At 40.4% G+C, this 19,665-nt stretch overlaps 2 protein-coding genes across 9 annotated transcripts in view; both read left to right on the forward strand.

The window, feature by feature from the left end:
* Nucleotides 1-1,878, forward strand: part of HFM1 (HFM1, ATP dependent DNA helicase homolog) — a 38,852-nt gene extending 36,974 nt beyond the window's left edge. For all 8 annotated transcript variants that reach the window (XM_027651732.1, XM_027651730.1, XM_027651726.1 and 5 more), the window contains 2 exons: nucleotides 370-527; nucleotides 803-1,878. In XM_027651732.1, coding sequence (XP_027507533.1) covers nucleotides 370-527; nucleotides 803-866 — 222 coding nt within the window. In that variant the 3' untranslated portion in view covers nucleotides 867-1,878. The remainder of the gene's footprint in view (nucleotides 1-369; nucleotides 528-802) is intronic.
* Nucleotides 1,879-15,180: 13,302 nt separating this feature from the next.
* Nucleotides 15,181-19,665, forward strand: part of ZNF644 (zinc finger protein 644) — a 73,191-nt gene continuing 68,706 nt past the window's right edge. Inside the window, exon 1 of the mRNA XM_027651412.1 lies at nucleotides 15,181-15,363. The gene's annotated coding sequence lies outside the window, so the exon portion shown is untranslated. The remainder of the gene's footprint in view (nucleotides 15,364-19,665) is intronic.

Raw genomic sequence — 19,665 nt, forward strand, 5'->3', positions numbered from 1 at the left:
ACTGATAACAGAATTTTCTGTTATTAGAGTATTTAATATGTAAATGTGTTTGCCGTATCTGACTTATGAATCAGTTTGGGCATCCTGAATTTCTGAACCTGTGTTGTCCAAACCCACATGCATCCTGTGTTCAGTGTGATATTCCTAGTACAAAGAAATATGACACACTTTATATAGCATGATTTCCAAACTATTTGAACTCAATTTGATAGGTTTTCTATGCAGTATATAATTATATTTATCACATGCTTGGTCTTTGTCAAATACCATAATATCAATTAAATACCTGCACTACATTCTACAACAATCTGGCAGTTTCTCTTTCTGGTAGTTGTTTTAACCACATACACTTTAACTTTCATGTTGCAGTTCAGTGTTGAAGAAAAAAATCACTCAAATGCTTCTCAAGAGCTGAAAAACATACAGTGTTCTCCTGTCTCAAAAATAATCTCAGACTCTTCTAAATTCACCAGGAAAGAGGATTTTTTTATTTTCACAAAAGAACAGGAAAAAGAAGTGGATCCCAGGTAATAAACAGTTAGATTCTACTGTTGCCTCAGCATTCAAGTGCTTAGTTCTTCATGGAATATAGACCTCTAAGCATTGTGTTAATTTATAACATTAATTTTTAAAAAGTTTAATTTTCGTAATAATATTAAGAACTTTGTTTTCTTGAAAAGGCAATTATTTAAAATTATTTTGTTTGTCTTGGTATCTCTTGACTATACTTTATGTAGTGTTCCTGTTTTCATAGGTTTTGATGTGCTATACCTAATTTGTTTGTTTCCTTAATACTCTTTAGATATGTTCTTGATGAAATCAGTGATGTCAAGCCCTTCCTTGGAATATTTGATGGCATTTTGTAAAATATATAAACAAATTACATTGTAAGTTCTGAGGAAAAAAGCAGTTTTACAGAGTGAAGCCTTCAGTTAAGAGAATTTGATTTCTATTGTGTACCTATTTACCAATAGCTGGATTGCTGCATAGAGTAGATAATAACAAAACTGGTGTCTAATTTATAGAATTCTAGTATAATATCTTAGTTTGAAAAGTACTTAAATATTTGTTTGTTGACCTTGCTGTTTTCGGGATTATAAAGAATAATATTGGAATGTGTCAAAGAAGAACAGTTCATAAACTGAGGGTGCTTTTATAGATAACATTAAATCTCATTAGGAAAAGTAAGGGATTTGTAGTAATGTTTGTAGTAACGTGCCCTGCTTCACAAGTGCTCTTTAAGTGAATGAAAGACACTTTCCTTGGAAATCCAGTGCTTTTGGGGTTTTTCTTTCAGTTTCTCTAATGCTGAATTTTTCATAGCACTGATTCTGTAAAATAATTAGATTTACAAATAGAGTTAATAGAATGGTAAATTATTCTAGATACTTGATGTTCCTTTTGACAGTGCTATGAACTTGTTAATAAAAATGTGCAACTCCAAGCAAATGTGCTTCCAGAATCTCAGCAAACCAGTTGTTAAATGTCTGTACAATATTCTAAAGCTCTGTTTGACTGTTCATTTTCACACCTAAGGTCATAAAATGATTTTTATAATAATAAATAATAAAAGGATATTTATTGTCCTAATACAGATTTAGGCACCAAGCATTGGATTTGGATATCTTCTTGAAGCTTTAGTGTTTGAACAGTAGGCCCTGCAAGTTCAGTAGTTAGCAGAATATATAATATTACCTGAAATCCAAGAAAATGTTAATTTTTACTGTTAATTATTCAAAATATGTGGCATTAAAATGATAAAATCACAACATGGAATATTAGCTGTCTGTTCTTGCAACATTGTTTGTAGTGCAACCATATTTTGTTGCACTACTAGGCTGTAATTTTATCAGCCAATAAACATTTTACTTGACTCCAGTGTTTCCTTACACTTTGACTTTCTGTCTGGTATAACTCTTTCTGCACCTGAAAGACTGGCCCAGCATAAGCAGCCTCACTACTCACCCCTCGATATGTTTTTGACTATGCAAATTCCAGCAGGCCCAAGCTTACTCCCCTTCCTGCAACTCAAGTATTTTATTACATCTGGAAGTTTGTAGTATGTCAGATCTCTTTTTGTCTGATGGTTTTGTTAAATTAAGCTTCCGGACTGATGTAACTCAGAATTACTATACTACTGCAGTCCCAGCCATGTGCACTTTCCAGTTCTGTGTCAGGGTAAGATTTAAGAATGCAGGGTGACAAATGTCATTTTAGATGCCCCAGAGAATCTTCTCTTAGCTCAATCTACCATGCCAGAGGAGCACAGGTCTCCCACATGGAGATGTTTCAGGTCTTCTAAGGCATCTAAACTGGTACTTGATGCTGACATTTAAGCACCTGCTGCTTGAAATGCACAACATTTTTTTTCAATTTATAGTTCATATTTACATGGCATTCTTTAATCACCTTTGTATCCTGCCTTTCCCTGGGGTTTTAGCCTGCAACAACTAATTCAGCAGTTCCTCGGTTTCTTCAAGTCTGACACAAGTTTTTTACTCAGCAACACAAAGCTGAGCTTCAAATTTGGAAAACAGGAGAGGAAGGAAACAATCAAGATAATCTTGATTATCTAATTTATTTCATTTATATAACTTTGTGATTATACTACTTGCAACTTTACAAAATTTCACTTATCTGCTGGTTGCTCAGGCCTCACCTGCAAACTGGGAATGCTTCAGGTGGTAGGTGCTGCATTTCTTCCTGCTAGTCTGCATGAAGTTCCCTCTAAAGGTTCTGAACTGTGAGGCAGAAGCTGGTTGTGCTTAGGGCTTCATAAAAATGAATAAGTTTCTATTTATTTTTCTATCCTAAGGAAGTATCTTTTCAAGATGTTTTTTGGCCCCATATCTACACTGAAGGTGTATTTTCATTTTTCTGTGAAATATTTTAGTATTTTATATAATGTCTACAAAGTAATTGACATTATTGCTGCTTTTGCTTCATTTTTTATATAGTCTAAATATAATCACTTGCTTTTAGTTTATAGGAGTAGGTTTATATTTAGACTGTTACTTCAAAGAAAATTATCCTTGCAGGCATGTATTTTATTTTCCTCTTGGTTTTCCCCAGTGCACGAGTTCAGTAATTACTGGGTTTCTTCAAGATTCAGGCTGATTAATTTTCTGGTGCTGTATTCAAATTTTTTCCTTTTGATTTTTAAAAGGCTTTAATATCCTATACTCAAAACACATTATAGCAAATGCATTTAGGTACTTTCAAGGTGATTCATGCAGATGTTCTAAAAGATTGTTTCTGGTCTCTGTTTTCCACAAAAAATCAGCATCCTATATCACCTTTGGAAAATTACAAAATTGTGTTATTGCTGCTGACAAATTTCACAGATTTTGGAATGTAAATACTTCAATATTGCAATATCTTTACGTTAATATCAAACCTCTGGTACAACAACATTTTTTTAGAGATAAGTGCTTTATTTGGCTTTCTTTTTTTTGCCTCATTATTCATATTAGCTGAATGACTCTTTAAAATCTAAATCACTTTTAGAAGTTCCATGAAGACGTGCCCTCTATCTCAGGAAAAGGACTGACTTTGTATGGTAGTATTTGTTATTGTTTCATTTTTCAAATCAGAATAATTGAAAGATCAAAAGTGATACCCATAGCAGGTCTCTATGGCAACAATTAACTGTAGATACACAGTGACTATACTTCAAAACAAATACAGGCAGGAAGAGCAAGTTGACTTCAGAATTAGAAAAACCTAGTCAAATCTGAATTAATTTTTAAAATCAATCTTCCAAACTGAGGTAAGTCAGAACTACTGTACTACTGCTATGTTAAGCCCAGCAGTCCTAGGCATGCCCATCCTAGTCACCTCCCAGTTCATGGCAAGATTTAAGAATGCAGAGTTTACCTTCTGCCCATCACCATCTTCTGATTTCTGTGGAAAGCACATGGCTCCCAGGCAGTCACAGTGGTGTTTCTCCACAGATGCTTTATACAAACAACCAGAGGACCAAACTCCCAGGTCATGCCTCAGAAGGTAAGGATAGACTTAGTTATGAAGAGCTGTAATTTTAGTCATTTAACTAAATCACTTTAAGTCACTTTACCTGGACTCCCTGTGTAGTCAGAAGATAATTCAGATTATAAATGGGCTGAATTCCTCTCTGATGGGACTCGCCAAACTACCTGTGATGACAGTGGCCTCACACAGCTATCATGGAGAACCTTGTGTGCTGCTGTGAATTCCCAGCCAGGCTCACTGAATGTTGCCTTTCTTGTGCACATGAGACGCCCGAGTTCTTTTATCCACATAAGGATCTAACTTTCCTAAGGTGAATAAAACAGCAAAAGATGGCTCTGCTTCCTCTCAGGTGCTGCCGAGATGATAAAACAGACTAACTAAATTCCACAGGATGACATCGGACCATTTCACTAAGCTACTACCAATAAATAAAATACAGATTAAAATACATAAAAATGTTGTTAGAGCCTAAAATGATCCTTACTTTTAATTCTGCATAGAGTTGGAACATTAAATGAGTGGCTTGAGTTTCAATCAGTGGGATTGTATAAGTAATTCTTTGGGGATACAGCAGGCTGCCACAGACTTTAGTCTGGGGATGATTTTATAAAATTTACATTATAAAAATACTGTTTCCTGTAATAGAATAGTGAAAGAAAATTCAATGTGACAAGAAGTCAGATTTTACTGTCTTACTTGTCTTATTCTCCATAATAAAAATACATGTTTATACCTGCTTTTAATTTAACTTCAACTTTCTTATATGGTTTCTTGTCCTATCACACATACTGATTTCAAAATATAAACTGAGGTCACCCATATCTGTGCCTGAAGAAAATGCAATATTCACTCAAAACCCACAATCTTCAAAAATTTTTAGTGGAAAAATAACTATAGTGTTTAAACATGTTGCCAGACACATTTGTGTTTAAGGTACATTCATAGCATATAGAACACTGTAAATGTATTGTGACATAATTTTAATTGTATGCAGCATGTCTTGGACACATTTTAATTATGTAGACTTATTATTCATGTATTTGAAGATTTTAATGAGTTAAACATTACAGGAATTGTTAACACCAGTTGCGACAGGTCAGGCTCCTGTTATTTGTGTGTAGTTTTACTCAGATATACCTTCACAGAATAGTTATGTGAGGTATAAAAGTTGGTCCTCTTAAAGGCAGTCAGAATAATGATAAAGAGTGAACAGAAGTCACCTTATGAAACCAACATGCACAAAATAGTTAAAATCAGTCCATCTGCAGAGCACAAGATACCACTCTAAGGTATCATTATGACAGACAGTATCAGTGGTAACTCTTCTAAAAGGGAGGATGTCTTGCATTAGCTCTTTATGTCACCCCTTGTGCTTTTTATGTAGAAGCAAGAGAGCAGTATCATGTCAATCATTTTACTGCCAGAATCTTTAAATTATATCCCTGAAATTAGATTCATGAATGCCTGGTTTTTTTCCTACCTCCTTTGCTTAACAAGGAAATAGAAAAGAAAGTACTAATCAGGGTAAAATTCACTTCCAGCAAAAGGCTAACAACACATTGAATTTATGGAAGACTTACATGAGAATAAACTGAGTCACATATGATGTTTTCAATGATGAAGTTCAGCTTGACTGAAAACAATCAGAAAAAGGGCAGGGGTTTTTTGGCTGCCACTGTTCAGCTAAGGGTCAACCTGGCTGAGCCATGCTTCTATATTTGTTCTTGAAACCCATGTGAGATTAAATTGTATCAGTTTAAGCCTTCACTTTTCTCCCACTGTTGTAGCTCTTGGTCTCCATGTGCTCTCAACAGGTGTTTCAGGTGGAATGGGCTGAGGTAAGGGCTGCATCTTGGTAAGCAATAGGGGCCCTTGGGGCCCTTTTACTGCCTTTCTCTAGGCAGTGTTGATCACTGTTGTGATTCCCTCTGGTTGTGAAGCGACAGGAAAAGCTGTGCTACTGTTAACTTGCAGTCTGCACTGCATGTCCTGCTCTTAACAAGAGACCCCGTTCAGGCAGTTTATACCAGTTAGAGCTGTTTCCCAGTTAGTTTTAGTGTTACCTACCACAGTGAAACATTACATGTGCATTCTCGTCTTGTGGGATGTGCTTTGACTAATCCTGAGTCTGTTCTCCTGTGCTTTCTAAATAGATGGTTTCCATGTGCCAGGACTTGAGGGGCACATCTAATTGGTGGCATGTGAAAAAGGGGTTAACATTTGGCAGAAATGCAGTAGATGATACTGGGTGGGCATACTTTGTATAAAGAAGGTATATGCCCTTTTAAATATAATAAGAGTAGATAGAATAACTAGGAATTTTTTCCTGTATTTAACATATACTGTGTGGAGCCAGCCTGTAATGATGAAACAGACTGTCTTTCTGATTGATGCTAGATGGCAATTTCTATGTTTTAGATAGCTGAGCATAGGGAATAAGGCAAAACATTCTGTTTTGAAGGCTGTAAGGGTATTTTGTTTATATAAATGAAACAATGTTTCTTTTGTAACTGTGAAACTTCCTATTAAAGGATGCATATAACTTTCAAAATAAAAAGATGCTTGTAACTGTAAATGGCTACGATATATTTGCTGTTCCCTCACCCATTTAGAGGCAAAAGCTATTTATGAGGCTTTATTAAGTGCAAATAATTCCCATGGCTTCAGCACAGAAGAATCAGCTGCAGAATATAGTCTGATTTGCATATAAATGACATGATTTCTGCTCAGACAAGGATATTGAAAAATATATTTCTACAGTGGAAACCTGATATTCACACATATTAAGGTCAGCTTGTATAACTTTTTTTAAGCTGCTGCATGTTGAGACCTGATCACCCTTCCAGCTAGATTCAGGCTTTATCAATTGTACCCACTATGAAATTATGAATTTCTTCTTTTGAGTTAATTAAGCTATAATTTATAGAAATAGATTTTAAAGCATTTATCTCAACAGTTTAAGCACTTAAAAGTGCTCAGAATATTTATCAGTACAAGTGGAAAACTCCAAACTTGGCACTTTTCTTTATCTTCAGTACTATGATGGGAGAGAATTCTATTGTTTTGGTGAGACAGAAAAAGTCCTGCTAACTTGCTGTAGTCACTTTAATAAATGGTAGGATATAACTAAAGTAGACATGGATGTTACTTTTACTGTCTCAAATAATTTCCTCAGGTTATCTTCTTAAGTTTATGCTTCTAAAATTTCTGCCTTGACATAGGCTACCATTGACAAACTGAGATGCTTGGCCAAGACAAAAAGCAAGTGTTTCAAAGCTAAATCTATATATGCTATAATCTATATAATCTATTTTACCCCAGTTGTTCCAGCTCACTGCACAAGAGAGATTGATTTGCCACAGTGAATTGTCATTAGTCTGAATGCCTCTTCAAGAACTTGACACTGTCTAGTAAAGAAAAAGTGAAAGTAGTGCTATCTAGAAACCTGGATGTGCAGATCAGAACTTCCTTTTTTAGCAATTTCTTTCAGTTTGTAAAGGCTGGTAATTTATCTGAATGAAAGTATGGCAGTACAGTTTATTACTGGGATCCTGATTTTTTTTTTTCTGGCTGTGGTGTAATATTTTAGCTATTGGAGTTCCTGGGTGCAGGAATTAAATATCTTTTTATCCCAGAGCTCCATTCTTGTGTCTTAAGTGTTATGCCTAGAGAAGGTTTTTCTGTCTAGTTGGAAATTTTTTCTCAAAGAATAGTCACCCACCAGCTGGATCATTACATTTTCAGTATCTCCTCAATTATGAAGATTTTAGGCTCCGAGGTCAGTTTGGTTTCTAAAAATTGTACTAATAGATGTAAAAGGTGCATTGACCAAAGCACCAGCACATTATCAAATAATTTTATTTCAAAAGTATGGCAGTAGAAGTGATTAAGAAATTGCCAGCCATGAAATAGATCTGCTTATCTTGTGATATATCTCAGAGATGCATTTCGGAGAGTGGAGGCTTGCTTAGTGAGGAAAATAAACTTTGTTAGGAAGATAAGAGATACAAGTGGGTCTCTCTCCCTCTCTCTCTCTTGGGTGTGATTGTCTCAGGCAACCATATTAGCAGAAGCTTAGACGCATTCTTGGCTTCTGGAATGGTTTTACTGAAGTGACAGTGCATACTGAGGATGATGGTAAAAAAATGGGCAGTGTATTCTGAAAGAAAATAAAGTTGGCAGCTTGGAATGGTGGAAAACAGCTTCAGATAAGCATGTGGTTCAATAGAAATTAGTCTCTGTTCATAGACTTTATAGCAGCCTATCAGACCCGCTCTTTCAGTTCAAGCAGTTAATAGTATCTCAGCACTGTAGCTTAAGGAATACAATTTTCAAAATTATTGTAGTATGGGACCAATAAATTTCAGCACAAAGAAGGCAGTATTCCATATAATTTATTTTAGATTTCCATCTAGGGTGTGTTCTGACACTCCACATGAAAGTCAAATTGTCCATGTAAAATGGTGTTCAGGTGATAAGTTGACCCCTGGGGTTTTAGTAAAATAATAGATTCAGAATTCTATCTGACTCTCCAATCCATAAAAGCTAGTTATCAGCTGTTTGAATGATTTGATAAGAAGGGGGAAAAAAAGAAGAGCTTTTGTATAGTGACATTTTTCTCATTAATGGGGACAGTGTTAGAATCACAAACTCCTTCTGGATTTGGTAGTAAATACTCTGCTGACGTGTTTTGGGAGGTGGTTGTTCTGTATGAGGAGTGTATGTGTCTAATACTCCACATGCATATGGAACAAGGAATATTTCTAACAGACATGTACAGCCCATCAAAGCAAGGGCATTTACTGTGCCACCATCTGGCCATTGTTTCTAAATGCGTTCTGTCACCAGAGCCTACCTCAGCAGAAGTTTCGTTGCAGAATGGCTCTTACAGTGCCTAAAGAAACACTAGAATAACATGTATTTTTCCTGCCAACATTCTTCAGTATTTAAATGTAGTGCAAAACAAAAGGTAGCCTGAAAAGAAATTTTGTATTAAGTTCTTGTCAGAACATTCTTATAGAACTTGCTGTATTTTTTTCTAGTTTTGTTGTTTTATTTAATTGTATTTTCTTGAGAATACTTAAATGTAGTTCCTAGTGTAACATGTGGCTTTACTGTCAGTTTAAGCAGATCCAAAGTTGGGTAGAGGCTTTGTTGCATTTTGTTTCAGTAGATGGGTGTATCTGCATGTTCATGCAGAACTAGTGAGTAACTGGGGAAAGGTGACAGTAAGATACGACTAGTCATAGTGGCAGTAGAAGCAGCTTTCTTAATAAAATACAAAAAGCATGTTCGTGCTTAATGCAGTTGAGTGCCTCTTGGAATTTTGAGCAAAGAAAATGCCTCCTGTTTTTTAAAAACAACTATACTCAAGAAAACTTGACTTTTCTACAGTGTGTGTAAACAAAAAGGATTGTCTCAAAGAAAAATCCACGTCTCTCCTCAGTTGTTCCTCATGTTAACCATGTCCTGCCTTTTCCCTGCTTGTGTGGATGGTGAACATTTAGCTCACTGCAGGAGTACTGCCTGTTATACTCTTGCTGTGGCTTTTGCAGGTGCGAAGAAGGCTACAAGGAGGGCACCCGTTTGCCTCCTGCATTCTGGATTACTGGGGGGAAGGGGCAGATGTCTCCTTCTCTGAGAGGAACTGAGCAGTGCTCAGGGGTGGGGATACCTGATGCTCCCAAGTTGGGTAGAGAAGAGAAATGTAGTGACTGAGATCTTGTAGGCAGTGTCATGGAGGAGCTGGGATTTTGCTTGTGGGACAGAGCCAAGCTTTAGAAGGAGAAAGGAAAGTTTCCTTGAGCAGGCTGAGTGGTGTCTGTGGTGCTCTGTGAACCATTCTGGAAATTTTCAGATTGGAAGTAAGACTGGAAAGAAATTTTTACCTTGCAGTGACACAATGGGAAGATTAATTTTCAAGCTTTTTTATTTAATCTAGCTCTCCAACAGATCAGAATTCTCATGATTTAAAGAACAATTCTATCCTGCCATTTTCATAACACCTGCCTTTAGAAATCTGGATTCTGTGGGTTTGCTTGTCAAAAGCAAAAGCATTTACCTAAACACAGTTGCTAATTCAAGGTCTTTGTGGATAGGATGAAAAAGAGCTAACTACTCTAAACGTTGCTTCTTTCTAGTTTTGTTGGGTTGGGTTTAGCTTTACAGAGGTGACTGAGTGCTGGTCCTGCAAATGGGTAAGTTGTAACAGATGTGGGACAGGTCTGTTCACTCGAGTGAACTCCTGCTCGCTCAGGTGTACATGAGCTCTACTGAGATGTGCTCAAAAGCAAAACATCTGTTGCATTCTTAAAGTGCTTTTCTTCTGGAAGAGCAGATCTGAGGAGCACAAGAATTTATGAGTAACTCTTGACTTACGCTATTGACTGGATTTAATCTGTGTTAACACTTCCCAAAGTAGCAATATATTTTCCTGTGTCACTGTGAGGCTGATTTTAAAATTATTTAAAAATTATTTAAAAAACCCCAACAATTTCAAGCTTTCAGGTGTTAGCACTGAAACATTTACCTCTCCATTGAGGTAATTATCAAAATGTTTGTTTTTGTGGCCCCAGTTAGTTGTAGGCCACACCTTTTGCTTCCTTAAGCCCTGCGAGAAATTCTTTCCTTTACTGCAGTTGGATGATGCACAGAAGGAAGTACTTTATCTGTATTCTTCCATATCCTTTATATTGGGAAGTTACTGTGTCAGATGCTATAGCTGTGTAAGTATTCACTGAAAAATCTATGACTGCACCCGTAGGTAGAGCTGATGTCACACATGGAAACATTATGATACAGGCCTACAAGGAGAGTCCCAGGGCTCTGGATCAGAGAGAAGATCTCTGGATCACAGAGCAGCCACATGTTCAGAATCAGCCTCCTCAGGGCAATCTCCCCAGGACAAGGGCAACAATCCATTACCCCGGCAGGATAAGTTTACTAAAGAAGCCTGTGATAGATGTGTTGTTATTAAGAAGTCCCTCCCATAAATTTTAATGTGGGAGTGGGGCATCTGTTCTAAGAGTTTTAATTTGTGACATCTCATAACTAATAAGAAAAGCAGGAGAAAAAATACTGCACAAGGTATTGCCTCCTTCAGAGGCACAGTTTTAGGAACCACCTAAAGCACTGAGGCTTCTGGAGCAATGTTAAGTTACAGACATTCCTCACCTTCACTGCCTGTATTTTTCCCTTTCTACCCTGCTGACAAACTTTATGCAGATGCCATCTTTTCTATTGCTAGACAAGGTTGTGCTGACTGGCCAGATATTTTTGGAAGTTAGTATGACTGGAATGTGCTTGTGAAGACGTGGGAACCTAATCAGTAATGAAAATACTCAGAGTGTAATTCTGTGTTAAGCATGTTCTGGCAGAAGTTTGTTGATGCTGCTGAACTCCACTCCTGCCCTGTGCCACTCAGCTGTTGTGCCAGTCCAGTTGCTTTGTAGGATGGTTTATGTGAAATTAGCTAAAAGAAATGTGTGAGTAATCTCCACACCACTGCCACCCCCCTTTCTTTTGAGAAGCCTGTCTCTTATCTCTTGGCAATGCTGTTATTGCATGAAAAAGTGCATGTGTGCAAAGAGCAAACCAGCAGAAAATGTTACCTTCCACAGCTGTATTTCACTCATTCCTGATTTGGAAAATAGCCTTTGTTTCATGTATATGACAAGTGAACTACATAACATTAATGAAGCAGAGATCCTAAATCCCGCTTGAAATTGCCATTGGCAGCGATTAATGTATTTTCAGTTGTATTTTTTATTTGGAGCTTAGTCATAACTCACCAAGATATAGATCTGCTTGTTAGCTATAAAGGTGGTTGAAAGTGCTTGGCATGCTCCAAGATTTCATCCAGCTTCACACCCTTCCTCATTGCCTTGAAACTGTACTGAGGTTCGTATCTCCAGTGAAAGAGCTGAAAAAAAGAGCAGCATGAAATTTACATTTCCAGTTCCTGTGTGGATGGAATGGGAAATGAGGAGCTGTTTGCCACCAAGTGGAATGGGTAATAGAATTCCAAGTACTGGCTGACATCTGTAAACAGCTGTGCCTTCCCACATACTCTGACAAGAGACTGCAGAATATATTTCTTTAAAAGGGTCATTGAGGAATACAACCCCCAGGATGCACCGCACACTAAGTGTTTTAATATGTCTTTCACACAGGCCTCACATGGGACATTTCCTCTCCGTTACCGCGCTCACAATCGCCGGCCTGAGGCGCACTGAGGACCGGCCCACCGGCCGCGCAGGAGCCGCGCGGGACGAGCCCTCGTTCCCTTCGCTCCCGCGGCTGCTCCGCGGCCCCAGCGCAGCGCCGGGGGTCACCGCGGGGCCGTGCGCGGGGGGCTCGTTACCGGGGCTCGTTACAGCGGCCCGGCCGCGCCCGGTCCCCGCAGCCCCCCTGTCCCACGGCGGGGCCGGCGGGCGGTGCGGGGCCGCGGCCCTTTGCCGGGGGCGGGCGGGTGCCGCACTCGGGTGCCTTGGCCGGTGACACTGCGCGTTACCGCGCGCTCCCCCTCGGTGCTGGCACCGGGTGCAAGGTGAGTCCGAGGTACCGCACAGCTTGTGCCGCACCCGCCCCGTGGCGTGGTGTTGCACGGTGCTTGTCCAAAGAGCTCTCGGGGCTCGGCAGTGCTGGGCGGGTGACACAGACCCGGCGCAGGGACCCGGCCGCCACCACCCCTTGCCCGCGCCCCGAAGGGACCACCCGGCCTTGCCTCGGGCACGTGTTTCTGGCCTTAAAAAAAGGAGCCCTAAATACTGAACAGTCGTGCAAAAATGCAGTTTGAGCGCAAAGGCACCGACTATACTATAGCACTGGCAAGAGCTGTAATTTTAAATGGAGAGAAGCCTAAGTAAGGTGACCGCTTTTATGGCCTTCCAGTGTATTCTAACAAAACTGATTAAATCGTTAACAAAGGACTGACTTGCTGCAGAGAGAAGGTGGTATATCATCCTCTCTGGAATTTTCCAGAGTCGTGTGACCCCAGCACTGCAGTCCCGTCATGACTGCTTTGCTTTGTAGCTCTCGGGTGCAAACTGGGCCAGCCAGAGGGGAAGGCCAGGCTGGAGTACCATGTTCCAGCTGCCACTGCATGGAGTGTCCTGGTGTGCTTTTCTCTGCACCGAGCCCATCTTCGTGTCTGCCCACTCCCAGCCAGCCCATCACCCTTCATCATGTGGGAAAGAAGAAAAGGAAAAATGCTTTTTCCTTAATGCAGAAGTAGGTTATGGGTTTGGTTTGGTGGTTTTGTCTCAGAATTTATTTACTCCTGAAAAGGAAACTGTGTCCAAAGCAGCTGTTGGGCCAACCTCCCTTCCGTACATGCTGTCCCTAGTTGCATGCCGATGGGGGGAAGGGAAAAGTGTTAAGTCTTGGCTTTGCTCTGCTCTGTGCTGTCCAGACCTTGCTGGGTTTGGCTCTGCAGCTGGCGACCAAGTGGCTGGTGCTGACTCTGGGGCTGGGGAAGGTTTGGGTGTGCCTGCGGTCACAGGGGGGCTCTGCACACAGACCCTTCCTTACAGGAGAGACGTGTCAGCATATGGACCGGTATCTGGCTTCATATTCCTTTCCAGAGTTCTCGAGATGTTAACTTTCAAAAGAGATGTCTCCCTTGTGTGTTTATGTCAGTGATTTTGGGTTTTAAACTATTCATGCATGAAAAATGACTGTAGGAACTGTATACTCCCATGTATGAATAATGACTACATGGGAACACAGATTACAGCAGTTTTGCACTGAGACTTCTGCAGTTTACATGCTCTCTTTGGGAACATTATGAAACGTTTTTAAATGCTGGTGCATGTTAATGCATTGATTTCAATCAGTCTCTTTTTGTCCCTTTTGGATTTGTTCAACTTAACAGCTAGTGTGTCTTGTGTTTGCTCTAAGATATGCTTAGCAAATTAGGCAAATAAAAAAATGCATGCAAAAATATGGTGTTATGCACATGTATCAGGTTTGTTATTTATTAATAGACTCCAATTTCCATATGATAGTCTGCCTTTTTTTTTTTTTTTCTGCTTTGGCTCAATGGATAGTTTATGCCAATTACATGTAGTTTAACAGCTTCAAAATCTGGTTTTGCTTTTCTAATGCATAAAGACATTGATTCTGTTTCAGGTTTTAATTAAACTCTACACTGACTTTAAAGATTCTATTGTCCTTTTCATTTAAATAGGATTTTTGTTAGATCTTTAACAAGACCTCAGTGGGGTAATAAATCTGAGCAATTGTCCTTATTAGGAGTAGATTATCCTCAAGAGATGGAAAGTCAGAGAAGTAACTAAAACCATTTGTAAAGACTGAACTAAGGCTTTTTCTTCCTAAACATTAAACAGACTTGCGAATGACTTGCTTGGGTGCTCAAATTAAATTAAATGATACTGTGTTTATTTTTCACATTTTCAGTGTAGGCTATTTGCATTTACTTAAAATTTGAGTTTCATTGAGTAAAATTCACTCCTGGGTAAGGATCCTTACTTTCAATATACAAGCTCTAAATGACACTCAGTATATCTTGCCATTTCTTTTGTTATTAAGCCTTGCAACACTTCTAATTTATATGACCCACTGACATAGTGAGTGTATTCTTAATTCATTGTATTTACCACAGTAGATGAGTCTTGGCTGAAGAACTGGTCTTGTGTTTGCCCCACACCCCCCAGCCAAGTAGAAATGCAGGGTGTGTAGCAGTGCGGAGCTTGTCCAAACATCTCCTCAGATGCTGGACTAAAAACACAGGTTCTTAGAGAAACCAATAGTTCTATCTAAGTTTGGTGTTGGTGTGTTTACATGCTGTTAGGAGGTGAAAGGGGGTTTAACTCTAATGGGTTTTTTTAGCTGTTTGCTTCACTCCTGTTCTCTGGGTGCTCAGGCCTTACTTTGTTCCTGATTTTAGTCATCCCTTGACTTCTGAGGGGACATGGCCTCCTATATACACACTGTCAAATCCTGAATTTCTGCTGTCTGTTTAATTCCCAACTTTTTATAACATTGTGGTGCAGGTTTTTTTGCATCCAGTTACATGGAAGCTCCGTTTTGTGGTGCCAGGTTTGGGACACTCATTTCTAGGACTTAGTTCTACCCAGAAACCACTGGACAAAGGCAGAGATGTTGCTCAGGGACATCCTCACAGTGAGATATGTTGTAAAACAGGCTTTTCTTTCCCGCTGGCTCCAGTTTCTGCGCCTCTGAGCTGCTGCCCTCTGCAGAGCACGCTGCAGGAAGCGGGGCTCCAGGGACACCGCTGCACGTGACGAGCCCACGTCCGCCTCTGCCGGGAAGGAGCCCACAGCCCTGCTCAGCACATGAAGACAAACCCTTCTTGGTTATTGCATAGCTGCACCAGCTCTCAGCCACCAGGTATTTAATGTCTTGAAGCTCTCCTGTCCGTGGGCTCCGCTGTCCCTGTGCTGCTGGCCGGCATCTCTGTAGAGCCAAGTCCTGTCAGCCTCCAGTCTGTGCTGCTCCCCACATGGGTTTCTGCTGTGTTTTCTCTATTAAGAGACTTCACCTCACCCCTTCTTGTCTTTTAAGTGACATTACAGTGACATTTTGGGGCAGAAGGAATCATATTAGAGGAACATAGCTCATAAATATTAATTTCTGATTAGTCTCTGTTTGCTGCAAATTTTAGACAAAATTGCAGGGTTTGAGCCTTCATCTCCTGCTTTCCATATCACTCAAATAGCAGAGATTTTGGCATGGGAAGTCACAGAGGGAGGTGGAAAAACTAATGCAAAGTAAGATAATGTAGTTCTTCAGCATTATGGCTTCTCTGTGCCTTGACAGGAAACTGAAAAATATAGAAGGTGCTGAAAGCAGATAAGTCACCTAGTTGCTGCTCTGCTTTAGATATAAAGCCTGGGGTAAGTGGAGGAAGGGAATGCATATCCTGGCTTTAACCTCAGATAGCAACTCATCCTTTCTCACAATGCAGTGTGCTGGAGGAAGTGTGGCAAACCTAGGCTTAGTCCTGCAACTGATTTAATATGAGTCAGTGCACAAGATTAGGAGCACTAAGAGTGCTCAGTCTTTGGGACAGATTCTGGGGAATTAAGAGATTCTTTGTCCTGTATTGTTTGGCAATCAAACCTGATTTAGGAAATGCCGTAAGTCAGACAAAATTCACAGGGCATAGTTTTGCTCTGGATTCTCAGCAGGATGTGGGATTTTCCCTCTGTTTCCTCTGTCAGCGGGGCCAGGAGCTAACCTGTTCATGGCTCTGCAAGGTGAGAACGAGAGGGCCCAGCTCTGCCCCTTGCTGAGAGATGTCTCTCCCTCTTCCTTCCACCCGTTTCTGAGGATGTATGCTGTAGTCATAGGCAAGTGCTGTGACCCTGCCTGCAGTATGAAGGTGATGTGTATACAAGAAGTGCAAGGCTAGCTGAATGGACTTCACTGCTTGCTGAGGTGCAATTAAAAGATTCCCTTCTTTCTTTGCACTCTGAAGTAATGTGTGTTTCTTTCCAATCCCAAGTGTATCCCACAGCATCAAATGTGGTGGCTGCTCTTTGCATGTTGGCCATGTGGTGAGCCAGCAGCTTTCTCCGCTGTTCACAGCAGCCTCCCTGGAGGGGAAGCAGGCTGCTTAGAAGGTCAGCGGGATACCTGTGCATCACAGGCATGAAAAGCTGCCCTCTTTCTGCCCTGAGGCACAAACCTGCTTTTACTTTGTGAAGCAGAGCAGAAAAGCTGGGGTCCAACAGTGGCAAGTATCCCTCAGTGCAAGATGAAGGTGACATGTGGGTATCAGAAATCCAGTTTGCTTCTCAATGTGAGTAGGTGAAGTTTGGGTAGGAAAGTAATGGAAATGCTAAATGTTTGCTGCTAACACTTACTAAGATGACAGCAAATCTCGTCTATATTAATGTTCAGCTTCTGAGACTAGATGGAATCTTACTTTATTAAGGAAGGTAAGAAGCCCAGAAGTAGCTCTTTAATCTTCAACTAGAAAATACAATTTTGAAGTCCATTTTCTTAAGAATGCAGTAATCAAACAGAGTAATAACTGATGTTAAACCTGCTTTGAATGTTATTTAAAGTATTTCTCAAATGGAAACAAAAGTTGATAGGGTGGTGTCAGGTTCACATGGACATGTGCTTTGTTTATGCAGTTGTCCACATGAGAAACAAAGGTTGATCAGCATGTATTTTCTGGTTATGTGATTGTTTAGGAATTGTCAAAAGTCATTATGTGATTCTTAAATACTTCCATTTGCTATTTGTTCTAGCAAAAGGCTTTGGAATTATATCAGTGTTATTTTATAGCTCTACCCATGAGGACATCACCACATTGGGTATCCAGTGTCCTACATCGTCAAGAATCTTCAGCATTGGAGAGAAAAGTCTTTCCCCTCTTACTGCTGAGCTGTTCCTCTTGACACATTTTTGATGTCCCCCGGTCAATCTGTGCCCGATACCATGAATACATGTCCTATTGTTCCCCACACTGCAATGCTCTCCTGTTTTTCCCAAATGTTGTTACATTTCGTTTCTCATTCCCGTGTTTTTCATCTCTCTTTCCCATTTGTATAATGCATCTACTGTCTCTGTTGTTTTCAACTTCTAATTTAATACCACTGGTGAATTTGTCTCTCTGTGCAAATCATTAAAAACAGGCTATGTGGGACTGCTTGTAAAAGAAAACACTGCATTCCCAAGATAGGTTACACACTGGTGTGTATCAGTACTCTTTGTTTTGGAACTTTTAGCTTTGTTTAGTACTTAGATGCAGAGTGATCTCTGGATCCCTTGTTTGCTACTTCAGTGTGAGAATAGAAGGAACAAAAATTCAAAAGTTGCAGGACTAGAAAGGACCTGTGCAGCCCTAGGGAAAGGACAGTTTGCCATGTAAGCAAAGCAAAAAACCAAATTAACAAAATCTGAGCCCAGCCACAAAACCAGTCCGTCTCCAGCCTGTGGGCAGTTGGGGGAAGTCCTTTCCTCCTTCCCACCCTCTCTACAATCTGTTTCAACTCACCATTGTGCTCAGTGGCTGTAGAGCTGGCAGAAATGGATGTGTGCCTGAAATACCACCAAGAGTGAAAGGCCAAGCTGGCACACCTGTGGTGTAAGGGGAGAGGAGTTCTGCTCCTGTGAGAAGCCAGGAGTCATGTGATTGCTTTAATCCAGCCCTGATCTCTGTGGCTGATACAGACAAAAGGAGCATTTGTGTGCTGAGGTGGGTGGCCGAGTTGGATGAGGGAACAGATCCAACTGCAAGCTCCACACTGCCTCATCAGGCCAACCCGAATACCAGTATTGACACAAAGGAGGGAGTTGCTGGGGCAGGAAGGGAAGATGGGCTGACACAGGCTGAGCAATGTCACCAGAGGGTCAGTGAAGAGTGAGGCTCTTGGTGCATGAGTCTCTTCCTGGTGCCTGGTTTTAGGATGTAGATGGCACTGCTGTGCCTGTGAAGTCTGTTCATGTCAGTTGATGCCCAGGGTAAATCTGTGCCCGTGTGTTAAAGCAGCATTAGACCGACAGACCCATCCCTTCATTTTGCTTGTGCTCCCTGCTGGAGTGTTTTCACTAGGAAAGCTCTCATTCTCAGCCCTGTGTTAGACAGGGGCAGATGGGCTCATAGTGCAGCTCTGACTGGGTTAAAGGATGGCCTTGAGCAGCAGCAGGAATTCTGAAAGCCCCTGCAGGCTGCATCTCCTGGCACAGAATCCCTTCGCCCTTGGCCCTCCTCGGCTGCAGTGCAGGAGGCAGCCAGCATTGCCCGGATGGTAGTTTTAACTCTTTGTTACCTAAAATTCAGACAGTGTCAAAGCAACACAGCAGTAAATAAACCACTGGCCTCTTTCTACAGTCACATCCCTTGTGTTGCCCCTGCTACTAGTGTTAATAATGTTGTGTGCAATTTCCCAACCATAGACTGGGAATTGGGGAGTGTAAAGTGTGCCTCAAGGGGCTGGTAGCAGCAGTGAGTGTTTGAGGCTGGATAATACCCACTGGTGCTGCATGAACTTACTGTCAGATAACTGTGTAGATAGTGTTTAGCCTTGGTCAACAGTATGACTGTAAACTGAAGCAAATAGCTCTGTCCTGATTATGTTTTCTAGAGGGGATGATGCAGAAGGACATTGAATTAAAAATTAGCTTTGAAATGAGCTCAAAGCTTTTTACCAACCACTTCGAACTTTAAAATATCTGACATTAACAAAGTAACTTTTTTGAAGTAATAGTAAACTGCCATCTGCTGGTAAAACAGTAATGCACATAATGAACACACAGACTTATGAAGTGATAATTATTTTGTATTTGACATGCAACAGTCAAATATATACATGACAGGGAAGCTGCATATATTTATTTTACTGGTGTTTTTTATTTCCATTTGCATTTTCATATAGAATATGCTAAACAGATGCCTATAACATAACTAACTTTAATGACAAGCGCAGAAAACCAGACAATGAGAATAAAGAATGAGGACTAATAAAAGCAGATGAGCGATCGGGATGATGACAGCTTCCAAATGTGTCCTATTTACATTGCTAATAATGAATCACAAGCATTTCCTTTTTTGTTCCCCCCCCATGTTAGACCCTCCTGTATGACCAGAATTGTAGCACTGAGAAACATTTCCTGGCATCTTCGGTTTGATGTGTGTGTGTGTGTGTGTGTGTGTGTGTGTGTGTGTGTGTGTGTGTG

The sequence above is a fragment of the Corapipo altera genome, unplaced genomic scaffold (genome assembly GCF_003945725.1).
Source record: "Corapipo altera isolate COAL_440 unplaced genomic scaffold, ASM394572v1 57, whole genome shotgun sequence".
In the NCBI taxonomy this organism is placed as follows: domain Eukaryota; kingdom Metazoa; phylum Chordata; class Aves; order Passeriformes; family Pipridae; genus Corapipo; species Corapipo altera.